Source organism: Bufo bufo, chromosome 2, assembly GCF_905171765.1.
Source record: "Bufo bufo chromosome 2, aBufBuf1.1, whole genome shotgun sequence".
In the NCBI taxonomy this organism is placed as follows: domain Eukaryota; kingdom Metazoa; phylum Chordata; class Amphibia; order Anura; family Bufonidae; genus Bufo; species Bufo bufo.
Window position 1 is genome coordinate 307,900,897 of NC_053390.1, and position 18,775 is coordinate 307,919,671.

At 41.2% G+C, this 18,775-nt stretch overlaps 1 protein-coding gene across 1 annotated transcript; it reads right to left on the bottom strand.

Annotated features, from left to right (window-relative positions):
- Nucleotides 1-905: 905 nt before the first annotated feature.
- On the bottom strand, nt 906-17,387 carry CMTM5 (CKLF like MARVEL transmembrane domain containing 5). Its single transcript, XM_040416896.1, has 5 exons — nt 16,549-17,387; nt 12,440-12,592; nt 9,352-9,450; nt 4,326-4,419; nt 906-2,189 (listed from the first exon to the last, which is right to left on the bottom strand). The coding sequence occupies exons 1-5, from the start codon at nt 16,642-16,644 to the stop codon at nt 2,173-2,175; spliced, it is 459 nt and encodes a 152-aa protein (XP_040272830.1). The 5' UTR covers nt 16,645-17,387; the 3' UTR covers nt 906-2,172.
- Between the last annotated feature and the right edge of the window lie 1,388 nt (nt 17,388-18,775).

Consider the following 18,775-nt stretch of genomic DNA (forward strand, 5'->3'; position numbering starts at 1 on the left):
TAGATAGAATGGCTATATGATGTTTGTATGACAATATTAAAAGGGTCATCCAACAAAAAATATTCTACATTTTTTAAACTAGCTCCTGGATCTGAATACATTTGTAATTGCATGTAATTAAACATTTAGCATAGCCACATAGTTATTCAATAAAATGTATCTGTATAGAGCCACTTGCTGTTTATTATTTACCTCATCTCTCTGTGTGGTCGCACATGCTCAGTTCCATCCTTCAACTGTCACCAGTCATAGCTTCTGTTAGTGACAGTTACAGGACATGCCCCCTGATCTGCTAACCTGAAATAAATCTAGCACAGCAATTGGAACAATGCATGGAGAGAGCCAGGGTTGGACTGGCCCACCAGAGTTCCAGTTGAACCTTCAATAGGCCCAAGCTCTGACACAATGAACAACCCCTAATAAAATAGAGCCCCTAAAGTCTAGGATCAGATAATTTAATCTGGAGCTAATCTTGGAATAAGATCAGTGATGGACATAACATGTGTGCAGACGGTGCAGCTGCAGAGGGGCCTAGTAGGAAAAGGGGTCTACCATCATCTTATCAAGAAAACAGCATTTAAATCTGCAGGTATATCATTAAACAACTTGCTAGAAAGGAGCTCTATGATAATTGCCTCACTGACCACAAAGTAGATGTTATATATACGGGCCCACATACTTTTCTTGTGTGGGGGCTCACTAAAGTCCATAAGGGTGGGCCCTCAGGATAATTTCTTCTGGTAGGCCCAAGGAACTTCAGTAAAACTCTGGGAAGAGTTCCGGATCCATGTAAGGTACAGAACTGGTTCTAGCTTTGTCAGAGAGGTTTCCATGTACTAAATAATATATGATTTTCTTTTATTTACATTAATCTTGGGATAACCCCTTAAGTGATAAAATGTTGATCTCTTATGCTGTATTTGGTTCTCGTTCTGAAATGGTGTGTGTATGATGTTGTCAGCTGAACATGACCAATTGTTTGTCACTATGGCCCTGATTTATCATGCCTTCACTCCAGAAGTCTGCATTCAAAAAGTAGCAAATTGGTCCTTTTGGACTTGTGAAAAAAAGAGCCATTTTATGACTTTTTCAAGACAGAATTCTGGAGTGAAGGCATGATAAATAATGCCCATGTGTGTGTATGGTGTTGTTAGGTAAACATGGCCAATTGTTTGCCACTATATGAAATAAATTGTAAACTTATGAAAAGAATAGCCAAGAAGCCCATACTCCTACATAATACTGTATATGCATACAACAAGATGGAAAGTTACTTTTATTATTCAGAAAATGAAGGGATGCTGTTCACCATCCATGTGATGCCTACAAGATCTATATTTGCTGAATTCTCAAAATAAGTATAGGTTAAACATCAATCAACTATGAATTTGAGGGCCTAAAGCAAAATGTCAGTTGGGGCTGTACACCTCCATGGGAACCTTTTCACATTGTCTATACAGTGCAATCCGCACACAGAATGGTATAGAGCAGAAGGAGCTGAGCAGACTGATATATAGTTTTGTAGAAAAAGATGCCCACAAAAAGATGAGTTTTGTAGGTAGTATTTCCCTTTCTAATCCTCTGGGTGGCTCATCAGAGCACTGCTCAGTTATTAAATTGTCATTGCAGTCAACTTTTATTTGGCCCACGACAAAAAAAGAGTAATTAAAATATCCATCATAGAGAAACTTACTAAACATCATACACTTTAATAAGCATTTACATTTAGTGTGTCTAATAAGGTTATCTGTAGCCCAGAATATTGTGTAACATACGCAATCACATGAATTTTAAGCACACCTGTCTAAAGTCACATGACCATTAGTCATTTTGGTCGTTAAAAGGGTTGATATAATCACATAGTCCACCCACCCTACACTTTGGCAGAACAACAAGTTGCGTATGCTCATACAATTCAATCATTATTGAGTCTTATACGTAGACTAAACACACATTTAATAGGCACAGATGTAATACAATCTTCACATTTATGTCTCCTATATGAACTTTGATGTGTTGGCTCAGGACAGGTTTGTTGAGAAATACTGAGAATGCAGAACAAGTTGAAGGTGAAATGAGTATTGAATAGATTAGAATGAGGATTTTAACCTTATGATGTCAGAATGTCTCTGTTTTAATCCCATGTGTCAGTTTTCAGTCCTTGGGTGGTCATTATGGATTAGCAGCACCTAAGATATAACCAAGTCATGACATGTGGATCTGGAGCAGCATTTGTAAACTTCCAGTCAAAAATCCATTAAATAGTTTATAAAATAAATTAGCTTTTCAGCACAAATAGACAATGTAACCACTGGTGGATAGTCCTCGATCAGAAACAGACGTACAATTAGCTATGACAAAGGTGAGCACATTGTTTATGGCTCTCTAGGAAATCTTTCACAAGTGTGCCAGTAACTGTGAAACCCCTGAAATGGGCATACATGTGATGTAATGCAGACCTTCTCACACTGTGAAGCAGGTCTCACTGGGCAGGTGTCCCATACTTGTTGGTGAAAATTTTAAAAAATGAGAAGCCTTCACATAAGAGACAGTAGCAGAGGCTATTTTTTTTTTTAACATAGAAGTTGCCTACAGGACTTTTGTGCAACTGTATAGGTGTGGTACATATGACATGCCCACTCCTGATCTATGGTATCAGTATTGTTATTTCTAATATAAACTGAAAAATATATTGTTGTTTGTTCTACTCTTACTACTAGTAAATTTAGATAGAACTAGCTATTAACATGAGGTGTGATGGAAAGATATTTCCATGGGCATTTTTATTTATGCTTGATCCATTTGTACAAAATATGAGATGGAGGAAAGAATTTCTCCTTGTGGGGGCACCTAGTAGGAGTAAGGAGTCTTACAGGCCATGCAATGCTCCTCTGGAAAAAAGGGTATGCAAATTTGCCCTCTTTCTAAAAAAAAAAAGGTGATGCCACCAGATGTAAGATAGCTATCCTACAAATCAATGTTCAATCTCCTAGAGGAGCACTGCCTGGCCTACAAGACTCCTTACACCTAGCAGGCAGTCTCCCACAAGGAGAAATAGTAACTCCCGGATCCTGGCGAAGGCCTCTCAACCAGATAAGCCAGTTCTCTCTGCCCCTCACAGATGGCAATCACCCCAAAACGGCTGTCTGAAGATGAGGGACTGGCTTAGGTATAATCCTAAATGATGTCTCAAGACCTGCTTAAGACGTGGAACATTGACTCATAGGATAGCTACCTTTCATCTCGTGGCATTAGAGGCTCAGCTTCTCTTCTTGTTGGAAAGAGGGCTAATTTGCATAGAAAATATTGGAGTACCTATGGTTTTTAAGAATGAGCATTCCAATAAGGAAATTTTTCAGAATATTTGCATTTATGGATATTCTTGTGTCACTGCCTAGTTGAAGGCATCTATGTTGGTCCCATGTTCATATGTACCCGCATTGCTGGGAAAAATGTTTTAATATATGCAAATTAGCCTCTAGGAGCAATGGGGGCATTGCCGTTACACCTAGAAACTACACTTTCTCTGCAACTGCCTGTCCTCTGCACTTTGATTAACAGGGCCAGGCAGGCGTGATGACATTTACACATGAACATGGGACCAACACAGATGCCTTCAGATACCAAGCGTATATGCAACAGGTCAGCCAGTGTCATAGGTACAAATCTGTTGACAGATGCCCTTTAAAGGGGTTCTCCGGGAATTAAGAAAATGAAAATACTTAAATATTACTTTATTATAAATATATTCCCAAATACCTTTCATTAGTTATAAAGTCTTATTTTGTCAAGGGAGCAATCATTAGGAAAAATAAAATGGCTGCCGTCCCATTAAATACACACAAAACCTGTCCTAATCACACAGGAAGACAAGTTACTTCACAGCGCTGAGCTCTGTCTCAGCTTCTCTGTACTTCATGTCTCCTCATGAAGTTCATTCCTATAGAGACTCAGCTGAAGTTCTTATCAGCTGTATTCAGGATCATAATCCCTGACAAACAGAGCTGAGAGGAGAATGAGGCAGCTCTTTACCTCAGTGTTATGAAGTAACTCGCCCTACTGTGTGATTAGGACAGGTTTTGTGTGTACTAATAGGAGGCGGCCATTTTATTTCTCCTAATGATTACACCCTAGAAAAAATGAGCCATTATAACTAATGAAAGGTATTTGGGAATATATTTATAATAAAGTAATTTTTAACTATTTTCAATCATTTTATTTTCTTAATTCCTGGAGAACCCCTTTAAGGTCAGTATTCATCTCTATGTACGTGCAAAGGAAAAACAGCATGTATATTGGGGTTCACATAATTCAAGTGTACTCACCATCTCCGGTCTCAGCTGTCCGATCTGTTATTTCTATCTTGTAAATCATATAAGCATCATAACAGAATACTCCTACCAGTAGGAATCCAAAGAGCTGGAAAAGGACCAAACCAAGGTGATTGGTGTTAGAGATGTTAATGGAGAATGTCTTGGATCACACCAATTAGGTGCTATAATATATTTATATATATATACAGTGGCGGAAATAATTATTTGACCCCTCACTGATTTTGTAAGTTTGTCCAATGGCAAAGAAATGAAAAGTCTCAGAACAGTATCATTTCAATGGTAGGTTTATTGTAACAGTGGCACATAGCACATCAAAAGGAAAATCGAAAAAATAACTTTAAATAAAAGATAGCAACTGATTTGCATTTCATTGAGTGAAATAAGTATTTGAACCCCTACCAACCATTAAGAGTTCTGGCTCCCACAGAGTGGTTAGACACTTCTACTCAATTAGTCACCCTCATTAAGGACACCTGTCTTAACTAGTCACCTGTATAAAAGACACCTGTCCACAGAATCAATCAATCAAGCAGACTCCAAACTCTCCAACATGGGAAAGACCAAAGAGCTGTCCAAGGATGTCAGAGACAAAATTGTAGACCTGCACAAGGCTGGAATGGGCTACAAAACCATTAGCAAGAAGCTGGGAGAGAAGGTGACAACTGTTGGTGCGAGTGTTCGAAAATGGAAGGAGCACAAAATGACCATTAATCGACCTCGCTCTGGGGCTCCACGCAAGATCTCACCTCGTGGGGTGTCAATGGTTCTGAGAAAGGTGAAAAAGCATCCTAGAACTACACGGGAGGAGTTAGTTAATGACCTCAAATTAGCAGGGACCACAGTCACCAAGAAAACCATTGGAAACACATTACACCGCAATGGATTAAAATCCTGCAGGGCTCGCAAGGTCCCCCTGCTCAGGAAGGCACATGTGCAGGCCCGTCTGAAGTTTGCCAATGAACACCTGAATGATTCAGAGAGTGACTGGGAGAAGGTGCTGTGGTCTGATGAGACCAAAATAGAGCTCTTTGGCATTAACTCAACTCGCTGTGTTTGGAGGAAGAAAAATGCTGCCTATGACCCCCAAAACACCGTCCCCACCGTCAAGCATGGGGGTGGAAACATTTTGCTTTGGGGGTGTTTTTCTGCTAAGGGCACAGGACAACTTATTCGCATAAACGGGAAAATGGACGGAGCCATGTATCGTGAAATCCTGAGCGACAACCTCCTTCCCTCTGCCAGGAAACTGAAAATGGGTCGTGGATGGGTGTTCCAGCACGACAATGACCCAAAACATACAGCAAAGGCAACAAAGGAGTGGCTCAAGAAGAAGCACATTAAGGTCATGGAGTGGCCTAGTCAGTCTCCGGACCTTAATCCAATCGAAAACCTATGGAGGGAGCTCAAGCTCAGAGTTGCACAGAGACAGCCTCGAAACCTTAGGGATTTAGAGATGATCTGCAAAGAGGAGTGGACCAACATTCCTCCTAAAATGAGCGCAAACTTGGTCATCAATTACAAGAAACGTTTGACCTCTGTGCTTGCAAACAAGGGTTTTTCCACCAAGTATTAAGTCTTTTTTTGTTAGAGGGTTCAAATACTTATTTCACTCAATGAAATGCAAATCAGTTGCTATCTTTTATTTAAAGTTATTTTTTCGATTTTCCTTTTGATGTGCTATCTGCCACTGTTACAATAAACCTACCATTGAAATGATACTGTTCTGAGACTTTTCATTTCTTTGTCATTGGACAAACTTACAAAATCAGTGAGGGGTCAAATAATTATTTCCGCCACTGTATATATATATATATATATATATGAATTTAGAAAAGTATATTCTATATTGTTGGACGTGAATCTCATCTTGCAGACACTTCTCTAAACTTTTAGAATTGCTAACTTGTGTGAAACAGCACCAAATCCTTATATTAAGAGACCATTAGGGTGTCCTATTTAGCACCAGGGAGAAAAGAGTAAATATCAAATGACTACTATCTGTATGGACACAATAGGCAGCAATAAGAAAGAAAGTGTTATATGTTTATGTGTTATGAAGCCTTTCATTGAGAATTCAACAAGACAACAAGCTAATAACAAAATGTGTGAGGCCTCTTGCACATTGCCATGCTCCACTGCATAGATTCTAGTGGTGAACAGTGATGGCCAGTTCGCATTGTTCGCCCGCAAACACATGTGGGCTGCCATCTTTTCTCACAAGTCCGGCGAGGCACAGGTCAGCCCTTACCTGTGCCTGTGCGCGAGCTGGTCTGAAATCAAATGCGGTCAGCGGGAGCAGGCAGTTCCGGGAACAGCCGCCGGGGGCCTTCATCGTGCTGTTCCCGGAACTGCCTGCTCCCGCTGACCGCATTTGATTTCAGACCGGCTCGCGCACAGGCACAGGTAAGGGCTGACCTGTGCCTCGCCGGACTTGTGAGAAAAGATGGCAGCCCACATGTGTTCGCGGCGAACAATGCGAACTGGCCATCACTGGTGGTGAATATCTCCAAAACACTGTGTCGTACAGCGCAACATATGGCAGCACCGACACACAAATTGCAGTATTCATGAGACCATACACTGGACTTATGCTCAAGAATGCACTTCCGGTCTTATTAATTGACTACCTCTAATGATAATTTTTGTATGTATCATTGAAATGAATCTATCAGGCTAAAAGTTTGTGCTATCAGACAAGTCTAATAGTCATAAGAAAAAATGTCTGGATCTAAGCACTTATTGAGCAATAATTTGCAATCATCATAATAGGATCAAAAGTCTGCTATTAACAAAAATCATTATGTGCATAGGCGTCCTTACTTTACACTGTATATGTGCATAGAGGCACAACATTTATATTTCAGTGTGCTGTTTTATATATCCAAAACCATCAACAACTAAGCAGTCTACCTGCATATAATAGAAATGCATACTTTCACACCCATGTAGTCGAGCTTCATATTTTTGACAGGTGGTGCATTGTTAAGGAATGTGAGCAAAGACTGAATGCTAAAATGACTGATTTGAGTTAAGCACATTCCCTCCACCCCTTCAAGGAAGTGCGGCCAAAGGAACACGGGGCGTTAATCCTCATTGTGACATTGCTCTGTGTTCATATGTACTGGGTTGGAAATGTTAAAATGATCAATTTACACAAATTAGCATGTACAAGAATATATTTTGACTAGCCCACTACAACATACAACCTATAGCATATTTAGATTAACAAAGGGCTCTCGTTCTTATCATGTAAAAGTGTAATAGTGTATCTGTAAGGCCTCATGCCCAAACATACGTATTTTGCGGTCCACAAAATACCAATACCGACCTTGTTTATTTCACAATTTCCACAGGTCCCATTGTAAAAATGCCTATTCTTGTCTGCAAAATGGAATTTTTTTGGGGGGGATGGACATGCTATGTGCTGCTTGCATTTCTTGCGGCCCCCATTGAAATGAATGGGTCCATAACCAATCCACAAAAAATGTGCATCAGATACGAAAAGGAAATACGGTCATGTGCCTGCGGGAGATAAGTCCAGGTTCACAAAACGGTAAACACTAATACCAGCTAAAGGTTTCACTGGTTCTGCAAATCCAAAGAAAGGAGGAATTCATAAAAGTTGCTTTTTTATGGCTTCCTTTCTATAACATGTTCTTTAGTAATTTCTTCAAATATCTAGCAATACTGATATCCATTAAATATTATAACGATAGGTGAAAAGGTTCTACTGGTCACATAGACTGCTATTGGCGCATACTGTACCTCTGAATTTACACAGATACATAGAGGGTTTTTTTTCTCATAGATTCATAAAAAAAATCTCTGTGGAAAAAAGTGTGATGTTCCATAATATGTTCTCCCCAGATGGAGTTCGTACAGGAGGATGATATGGACTCCAAGGCCCTGATTTATGAAGATTGATGTGCACTACTACAGTTTTGGTAGGGTATGACGAGATGCAGGCCTTGTCATAAATGACATGCCTCCTCCGACAGTCCATCTACCTGACTGAAATCTATGGCAGCTCGGAGCGGCCGCAGATTTCAGTCATCATGTCAGTTTGTGACGTAAATATTGATGAAGGTGCCGGAGCTGATGGCCCTGTCCACCCCCTTTTCAGAAACTGGTGAGGGAGGTGTAAGAATACCAGTTGCAACTAAAAACAACCAAAAACAGCAAAGTCAGTTAAAAAGTCACAAATCTGGGGTTTTGCAACTTTTTTAAGCATTAAAAAAGGCATAGGAGGAATGAAGAAGCCTCCCACCAAGTACGTTTGTACTGGGTTTGTTCATGTGGCTTTGTCATATACATGAATCCTAAAAATTCTGTAGGAAAGGCCTATCACCACCTTCATTTGAAGGTGATTAAAGGGGTTATCCAGAAATTATTTTTATCCTATAATGTAGTGGTCCATGTTGCAATAAATTAGTTTCAAATAGTTTTTTTTATTTTTTATTCCAAACCTTTTCCTTGCTCCACACCTGCACCACGAGACCTCTTTGCACTTCTGCCTGTTTGCTTCTACATCTCGTGCTGTATAGATGTGAGTCTCCCCCTTCGGAAGGTACAGCCATCAATGTACATGTTGTCATCAATGATGTTATGTACATGGGCTGTCTGCACATGTGTGGAAACTGCTTAGCACCCATGCACTTTGGGAACCCTCTTGTGTCGTTGCAGGACCATCCTTGTGAAATGTAGTCAACAAGCTCTGGGGTGTAATTGGTGGGTTTTGTGCTTGCATGTGGGTGTAGTGGGTGAGTCTATAGTCCGAGCTAAGTGGAATATCGGGAAGGAACTGGAGGCCGGAGGAGAGGTGTGTAGTGTTAGGAGGCAAACAGTAATGGAGAACAGGCACCCAGCGGCTTTGGCGCCCACTCCATGTTGACTTTATTCTTGATGCTCTTAAAGGGAGTGTCTACCTTCAACAATCAACTCGTATCTCAAATACCACAGGCCTTCACAACAGTATTGTGTCTCAAGTAAAGTAACAGAGGTGCATCACAATACTTACCGCTGCTGTAATTGCTCCTCCATCTCCTGAACTCCGTGCAGCAGCTACAATTGAGACCACCACAAAAATGACTGCGGCTGAGACACAGCGCATGAAATCCTAAATGCAACAGAGGGCTGTATCAGTACTAATGGAGACATTTACATTATTCATTTGCAGGCGATGTAATATTAAAGTTTATAATATTTACTTTACATGGTGCATTTTATCAATGAGATAAAAGCAATTAGTTCTAAGTAATAAGGCATGGTTCCCATAGTTTTATCACACAGGAAGGGAACAACATTGCCAATACAATACAAAATAGCACCATATTTCATTGCAGTGTTATTATGCCTGTCAACTTCATTAAAGGGAACCTGTCAGGTTAAACATGGTGTTTGAGCTGCAGGAGGACACGCGAAAAAAAAGGAGGAGGTTAACAAATGCTACCTGGGTCAAAGGTATCCCAAGGGTAGTGTTAGACCAGAGGCGCCAAAGGTGATGGTAGTGGAAGGGATTTAGAAGAGTAAAAGAGATAAAGCAGGTGGGTTACGGGAAGATAGAGAAGGCAGCTGGAAATAGTGCTAGCAAAGCTATACAAGGATAGTGCAGGTGGAGCTGACTGATATATAGTTTTATGGGAACTGATTCACTGATAGCTTGTGTTTTATTCATTTATATTCCTGCACATTCTGTGCTGTGAAGTCCAAGAGGCGGCCCTATCAGTGATTGGCAGCCTTCCCTCTATGACTGTTATACAGAGATAGCTGTCAATCACTGATAGGACCGCCTCCTGGACTTCAAAGCCTAGAATGTGCAGGAATATAAATGAATGAAACACAAGCTATCAGTGAATCAGTTCCCATAAAACTATATATCAATCTGTCAGCTCTTCCTTCTCTATAAAATGTTGCCTTCAGAATAATTTACATTTTCAGAAAATTAAAAGGGTTGTCTAGGATTTCAATGTTGATGGCCTGTCCTCAGGATAGGCCATCAATATCTGGCATCCCACACCCCTACCGATCAGATGTTTCAGAGTAGCTCCTGTGTCAGCTGTTCCCACTGAAGAACAGCCTATTTTGGTACTTAAATGGGTTGTGCAGGATTTTGATAATGATGACCTATTCTCAGGATAGGCCATTAATATCAGATTGGAAGGGGTCTGACATCCTGCACACCCCTAGCAATCAGCTGTTACCTCGTAGCTACTCTGAAACAGCTGTTTAGTGGAGGTGTGGGGTGTTGGACCCCAGCCAATCAGATATTGATTGCCTATCCTAAGGATAAGCATGTTAATGTTGAAATCTTGGAAAGCCCTTTAAAGCAGGATAAACATAGTTGTGTATTTTGCAATTTCTGTTAAATTCACAATTAAATTATATGTAATTACATTTAGGGTCTTTTTACATGGGTCAATTTCGGCCCCTGACAGGAAGTGTATGTATAAATTAATTATCATTCGTTCAAAGGGACTTTCACACACGCAATGCAAACTGAATGGGCGATGAACGATTTCTACGATCATTTGTTCCTCATTCAGTGTTCATATTGTTGATAGCACATTGTAATGGACAATGGATGTGGACCCACTGTGCTTGTTGGTTTGACTTTGGGCTTTTCCTGAGGGCATTGCCTTTGGGGTACCCTGGTTTTCACCCTTTAACCCTTATACAGATCTGGTTTTCACTGCAGGGGAGTCACCAGGTCACTACCTCTTGGAATAGTTGAGGTATAGCTGGCAGCTGACCCTGGGGGCCAGAGACACCAGGTGCATAACACCAAGGGATCAGTCTATACTCCTAGTCAGAAAACGGGCCGTGATCAGGGCAGGCAGAGTATGTTTAAAGGGGTTCTCCAGGAATTAAAAAATGAAAATATTATTTTATAATAAATATATTCACAAATACCTTTCATTACTTAGAATGGCTTGTTTTGTCTAGAGAACAATCATTAGGAGAAATAAAATGGCCGCCGTCCTATTAGGACACTCAAAACCTGTCCTAATCACACAGCAGGACCAGTTACTTCACCACAATGAACCATAGTGCTGCCTCATTCTTCTCTCTGCTCTGCTTGTCAGAAATCATGATCCTGAATACAGGTGAATCTCTGTAGGAATGGAGATGATGAGGAGACATTAAGTACAGAGAGGAGGGTGGGGATGTGGCTAATGAGCAGCAGCACTTGTTTACAGTCTCCATTACCACAGCCCCGCATTACCACAGTCTGTCCTGTACTTGATGTCTCCTCATGAACAAAACTGCCCAGAGATTCAGCTAAAGTTCTTATCTGTAATCAGGATCATAATCCCTGAAAAGTAGAGAGGAGGAGGAGGCAGCTCTTTACCTCAGTGTTGTGAAGTAACTTGTCCTCATGTTTGATCAGGACAGGTTTTGTGAGAACTAATGGGACAGCGGCCATTTTATTTCTCCTATTGATTGCTCCCCAGAAAAAACGAGCCATTATAAATAATGAACGGTATTTGGGAATATATTTATAAAAAAGTAATATTTATGTATTTTCATTTTCTTATTTCCCGGAGAATCCCTTTAAGTTTGAAAATAGTCCAGAGAGCAGGGCAGGTGGCTCAGGGTAAACAGGTACGGGTCAAGTCAGGCTGCAGAGAAACCAGGAGACGGGCAGACATCGTTACACGGGCAAATGGATATAGCTCTTTTACAAGGTCAAGCAGACGAGAGGACCTTGCGGGATCTGTACAGACCTATGGCTTAGGCAACCACTGAAGGAATCAATCGAGTATACAGTATATAGGAGCAGCGTATTAGCATTTGGACACAGCCATGAAACAGCTTACAGAGCAGGAGAAGATTAATCCTTGTAGTGTTGCGACTGAGGTTCAAAGAATACAAGTCCTAATATACACAGGACATTGATACCCTGTCCTGCTGCCAGAGTGCTGGAACAACAACAGACAGAGGATGGGACAGCAGCGGACACAGGTCGCCAGCGTAACACCCTGTGTACACATGGCAATGTGTTTCTGACAAATGATTTTTAGTGCAACCCATGTAAAGGGGCCCTTACATGATGAGATATAATAATATAAATGCAAACCCAATACTTTTTCTAATGTCATACACACCACGCAGGGCCAGTTGAGAGCAGTGACACGCAGATGGTAGTGACTTGAGAAAAGGATGAGGAAGATGAGAGTGATTATAAGCTCAATCAGGGGGGCTGCCAAATAGGAAGATATAGAGGCTGCAAAACAGATAAATATCACAAAGCAGAGGACCTGTGGAGAGAAGAAGAGGTGGAAGGAAATGAGGATCACGTTCGACATGACATGAAAGTACTCAAGTGCAGTGGTAAACTGCAGCAGTGATGCCCACCTGGATTAATTATTAGCAACCATTTCACTAAATTTCTTTACCCCTGCCAATATTTTTTTGTGATAGCAATTAATGATTGATTGATTTACATAGTTTATTGTTTGTTTTATATTTTATTAAGAAATGCTCTGAAATAAATTAAATAATCCAGGGGAACATCAACTTCATTTGATCCTAGTCTTCTCTACTTATTTTGACAAGCCTGATTTTTGAAGGGAATACAAATCTTATCATTAGCCAGTGGGGGGCTAACTTTCAACACTCCCGCTGATCAGGTGCTTAAGAGATGACATGATCAGCTGCTTAAGTAGATGACATGCAGATAGACGGGCAGAGGAAAACAATGATGAGGCTGCAGCATTCACGTGTGCACTGCTGACCCTTCAAACAGCTGATTGGCAGGGGTGTGTGGGATCTCCACAGATCTAATATTGCTGGCTCCTCCAAAATTCCTTGAATCAGACCTAAACATTACTGACAAAGGGAAGTGAGAAAAATTACCTTATCTATGTAGATTCACCTTTGGTTTCCCAACCACCATTAGCATGTAAATGAATAAAGAGATTACAATTACAGGCTGCCCTTCAAAGCAAAGTGTATTATGTCCACCCCAAACAACAGGATGTTATCCTGCTATCCTCAGCTTAAATTACTAGGAAATGAATGCTTAACACTATATGAGGGACTTTGAAGAACTATGAAGGGGTTTTCCCACTTTAGACATCTGTAATAAATGTTATAGGCAGCATCCGACTGGCCCATCAGATTACCAGAGGATCCTCCTGTGGACCCAGGCTTTGATACTACAGTTGGCCCCAAAAGGTCCAGGAGAAAAAAAACATTTGGAGCCAATAACTTTCCACCCGCCAGGGTCTATTTCCTTTAATCAAAATGTATTATGTTTTATTGATGATATGGGATTTAGACCCTTAGAATAATTTCCTCTGGTGGGCCAAATAACGACAGTCCAACCCTGGTCATAAGTGGGGGTCTCACCTCTGAGGTTCCCATATATTAGGAGAACAGGGGTTCACTGTTCCCGTTCTACCAGGCGAAGTTAATACCAGCTGCCTAGGACTAATTGCCATCCTAATTGTTGCAATATTAAAAGGGTTATCTGACCCCTGAAATGTCCCCCCTATATGCCTGGGCCCCTCACATGCAATATACTTACCTTGCTCCCCAGCAACCACATCGCCGCTCCATCTCCCCGTGCGCGGGTAAAAACATCTGGTGTCGGAGGAGGAGCAGCTAATGGCAGGCGGTGACGGGGATGAGCCTCCCTAGCGTTACGGGTGACGTAGCGGCGGCCGTGCGGGGACCAGGAGTGCCTGGGATCAAGATAAGTATATTGCGTGTGAGGGACACGAGCATATGGGGGGACATTTTAGGGATCAGATAACCCATTTAATGTACTTTCAGCTAGGCTGACTTCAGCCTGGAATGAGCTACGATTGACGCTCATGTAAAGAAGCTTTTACATGGCCAATGTTAGTACGTTTGTTCGGCCCCATTTGCATATATCGGAAGCAGTGATGTGCTGTCAACCAGCGAGCATTTTAATGCTTGCATAAAGAATTTGATCAACCGATAAATGAGCGTTTGCTTGTTTGACGGCTGATTGCTGCCTTTTACCCTGGGCGATGAATAAGAATGAGAATTCTTATGAACACCTGTGCCAATCATTGTCCAAGGTAAAAGGGCCCACACTCACAGTACAAAGGAAATCTGCCCCTATGTGATTTAGGGTGAACAAGAAACTCAACCTCAAGTTACACATTATCTGGATCATCCCTTTTATGAACAGAAACTGGCTTGTTAAAAGGTTCAAGGAGAATATGCAGAGACATGTTTAATGGTAATAATTCAGTGAGGTCCTAGCATAGCAGTAATATGCTCTGAAGAGGTTTGACATTGAGATACAACAGGGACACTGGTGTATGCATTAACTTATAGCATATACATGAGTACAAGCAGACTGTAAGGTACTACTATTACCAGTAGCGTACATAGAGAAGTAAGGGCCCCACAGAAAGGATCAGACCAGGTCTCCCACACAGGACAGAAATGTTTCTGCCTAAACCCTTTTCAATGACCCTTGGGCCATTTTTCCACTGCCTGATTTGCTAAAAGTTGTTCCTTTAGAAGGTAGAGTCCTGACCAAGTTTTCAACTCCAGTAGAAGAGAAGATAATCCCAACTACAACTGGGCCCCCTCTTGCCCTGGGCCCCATAGCAGTTGCATGGTCTGCCGCTATGGAAGTTACGCCCCTGACTATTACCATTCTTATAATAATCAACATATTGGGGGAGATTTATCAAAACTGATGTAAAGGAAAACTGGCTTAGTTGCCACCTTTCATTTTTCACAGCCTCTTTGGAAAATGAAAAGCTGAAACTGATTGGTTGCTATGGACAACTAAGCCAGTTTTCCTTTACACTAGTTTTGATAAATCTACTCCACTGTGTATTTGGAGCTAAAATATAAAAAAAAAAATTTTTTATGAAATATATAAAAACCTAATTAGGGTGGGTTCACACTAGTGTTAGGGATTCCGTTTAACATGGTTATAACGGAAAATAACGGAATCCATAGGACGGAAGGATAGATCCGTTACACTGCCCATAGACTTGTATTATGACGGAATGCAAAACGGAAGCCTTTAAAAGGCATTCCGTTTGCTCTCCGTCCTAATAGAAGTTTATGGGAATCAAAACGGATCCGTCTGGTTCCCGTTATGCAAGACGGAAAACAAAGTCCTGTTGACAGGACTTTGTTTTCTGTCTTGCATAACGGGACCCAGATGGATCCGTTATGCTTTCCCATAAACTTCTATTAGGACGGAAAGCAAACGGAATGCCTTTTAAAGGCTTCCGTTTTGCATTCCGTCATAATACAAGTCTATGGGCAGAAGAACGGATCCATGTTATAACGGAAAGCCATAACAGAATCCCTAACGCTAGTGTGAACCCACCCTTACTTGTAGATAGATATTTCTCTTTGTTATATAGCACAGTCATATTCCACAGCACTTTCTAGACATTGTCATCACCCATTGTCCCCTGAGGGACTCACAATCTAAACTCTGGAGGAAACCACTCAAACATAGGGAGAGCATACAAACTCCAGTTAAGTTGTTGCCCTTGGTCAGCCACTGTGCTGATAGAATGATAGATAGATAGATAGATAGATAGATAGATAGATAGATAGATAGACAGATAGATAGATAGATAATAGAGATAGATAGAATGATAGATAGATAGATAGATAGATAGATAGATAGATAGATAGATAGATAGATAGATAATAGATAGATAGATAGATAGATAGATAGATAGATAATAAATCCAAAAAAACAAGGCAGCACTCCGACTTCAGGTGAAAGGTGATGACCCAATTTATTTCCCAGGCAACGTTTCAGCCCACTCAATGTCAAGCAAAGCAATAGTGTCACAAGTGAGTATATATACCCAAAATACCAAGGTTCAAAGGAATCACATGATGCATATTAAGTGAATAATTGAACAATTGGACACGATACATACTTTAAATAATCACATGATAACAAGACTATTACAAGTACTCAAGCTAAAACAGTGCATAAATATCATAAAAACCATATAATTCATAATATGGAGTCTCCAGAAAGAATGATAGACAGACAGATATAATGATAGATAATAGATAGATAGATAGATAGGAGATAGATACTGTAGATAGATAGATAGATAGATAGATATAATGATAGATAATAGATAGATAGGAGATAGATACTGTAGATAGATAGATAGATAGATAGAATGATAGATAGTGTAGATAGATGGGCAGTGTCTCACAACGCCCAAGTGCCTTTGCTTACCAGCTCTGCCAGTAGAATACGTCCTTTCAGCGAGTTGAGAAATTCTTTATCCAGAGAAAAGCTGCTGGAGCTGTCTGCACCTTCCTGTTCACTCATCCCCAGGCAGGGGCCACAGCAAAAGTGTAGAAAGATGAGAGTGATGGAGAGAATGAAACACAGAGAAGTAGAGAAGAAGCTTACTTGGTAGATGGAGTGAGAAGGGATGGGCACTTAGTAATGCGGGTAGTTGTGGAGAAAAGCTGAAGAGGATGTTAAATCTACACAGTAAGTAACAGAATTTGGATTGTTAGGAAGAAGCAGGCAGGGTTATTAAGATGTTGTATGTGATACTGGGACTAGAGGGGTTAATAATTGTAAAGTTAGATGTTAGAAAATGCAGTAAATCTAATAAACTGAAGCTGAGAGGCCGGAGATGCGGAAAGTGAAGCTTCTTCCTGAGTATCTCCTGATGTTTGCATGGATGTCTGAAGTGAAGTTGCAAATGATCCAGATTTGTGTTACAGGAAGAGGGGGAGGGAAAGAGACTCAAGGAGGAAAAAGAAGGAAAGAGACCGACACAAACAGGGTTTTTTTGTGGAGTGAAAGGTTGAGATTTCTAGAAACACAAACAGTGCAGAAGACATGAAACATGTCCGGAAAATGGTGGGAAAAATGAGTACTAAAAAGGGCAAAATTAAAATATGGTTTTAAGAAAATGCAGTTTCTCATTTGATTGTAAGTGATTTGTACTCCATATATCGGTGCTATAAGCTGAGGCACACTTTAAAGCCTCTTTGTTACAGGATCCCACCTCCCACTCAACATACTGGTGGCTCCTCTTGGGACAGAGGGACATTTGAGTGCCATCATAAACTAGTATTACTGTACCCAGTGTCGGAGACTGGGGTACCTAGGGCCCACCAGTAAAATTTATTTTGGGGGCCCACCGTACCATACATTCGAATATAATAAATAATTTAACAAGTTTTTTATATGAACATAGGCTGGTTGAGGTGCTGTACATTGAATATATGTATGTAGCACAGTAAATCTAATGTGTTATGTGCCACTTGTGCAGGGGGTGGGAGACTAGGGGCCCACCTTGCTCAGGGGCCCACCGGGGGATTCCCCTGTACCCCTGTGGGCCAGTCCGAGCCTGACTGTACCAGAAAATGGAAAATGAACCCCTGGAAAACTTCATGAGATTGAGTTGAGACTGACCACAGTATAAACTGCTAGGTGCTTGGTCAATGATCACACAACCAAGGTGGTGCACCCTTTATTTTGGGTTCTGTGGCAGGGTCATATTAATATTGGGTGGCATCTTCCCTTGCTGTGATACAGGCTGCCACCCTGGCATGGTAACGGTCATACAGATGCTGGAGATCCTCCTGTGGTATGACATTCCAAGATCTTTCATCTTAGACCCGTAGTTCAGCCAAGGTGGTTAGTGACTGCTGTGCATGGGAGATCCATCCCCGATCCAGTCCCAGACATTCTTAATGGGGTTGAGGTCCGGTGATGATCAAGCTGAAAGGAGGGGGGCTGTTGTGTAGCATGGGCAGCATGTAGGAGGGTGCTATCTTGTTGGAACACAACAACTCCTGAGTCACAAAAGGCAGTAGGACTGGTTCCACAATGTCCTGGACATACCGAAGGCTGATCAATGGTAACTCCACGAATATCAGACAGGAATGGCAATAGTAGCTAATGGTGCCGCACACCATGACACCCGCTGCTGGTCCTGTGTGTCTCTGCACTATGCATGTTGGCAGTAGGTGCTCTCCAGCCATCCTGCAAACTCTGATATGGCCAACAATGGCAAACAATAGTGTTAAGTGATGAAAGTAGGTTCTGACGTACTAATGATGAGTAGATGAGAGTATTTTTATGCCATTTATATAATAGTAGGCCGTGTTCATTTGTGTAGTTCTGTCATTTTCAACTGTATTTAACATTTAAAGTGAACCTGTCAGCACCAACGTGGGCCATAAACTGCCAGCATTACCTTAGTTAATTTTGTTTTACATGATCATCCACCTCCGACATCTTAGACAAGAAGATTAGTCAACTGCTGAGAGGTTCCCTTTAACAGCTATGTTTTCTATGACAATGACACCTCAGTAAAGCACAATGGACCCCATTAAAAGTGAGCAGGCCCATCAGACACCACTACCATCCATTGTACTATGGATCCAGCAGAATACTAGTATCCTTACTGCACCAGCAGTGTTACTGATTAGGCATT

Bases quoted from the DNA above. Each gene is read 5' to 3' on its own strand.
- CMTM5 (XM_040416896.1), bottom strand. From the start codon at position 16,644: ATGAGTGAACAGGAAGGTGCAGACAGCTCCAGCAGCTTTTCTCTGGAT. The intron at 12,593-16,548 runs GTAAGCAAAGGC...TTCTCTCCACAG, and splicing joins GTATTCTACTGGCAGAGCTG to GTCCTCTGCTTTGTGATATT. The intron at 9,451-12,439 runs GTGTGTATGACA...TGTTGCATTTAG, and splicing joins CTCTCAACTGGCCCTGCGTG to GATTTCATGCGCTGTGTCTC.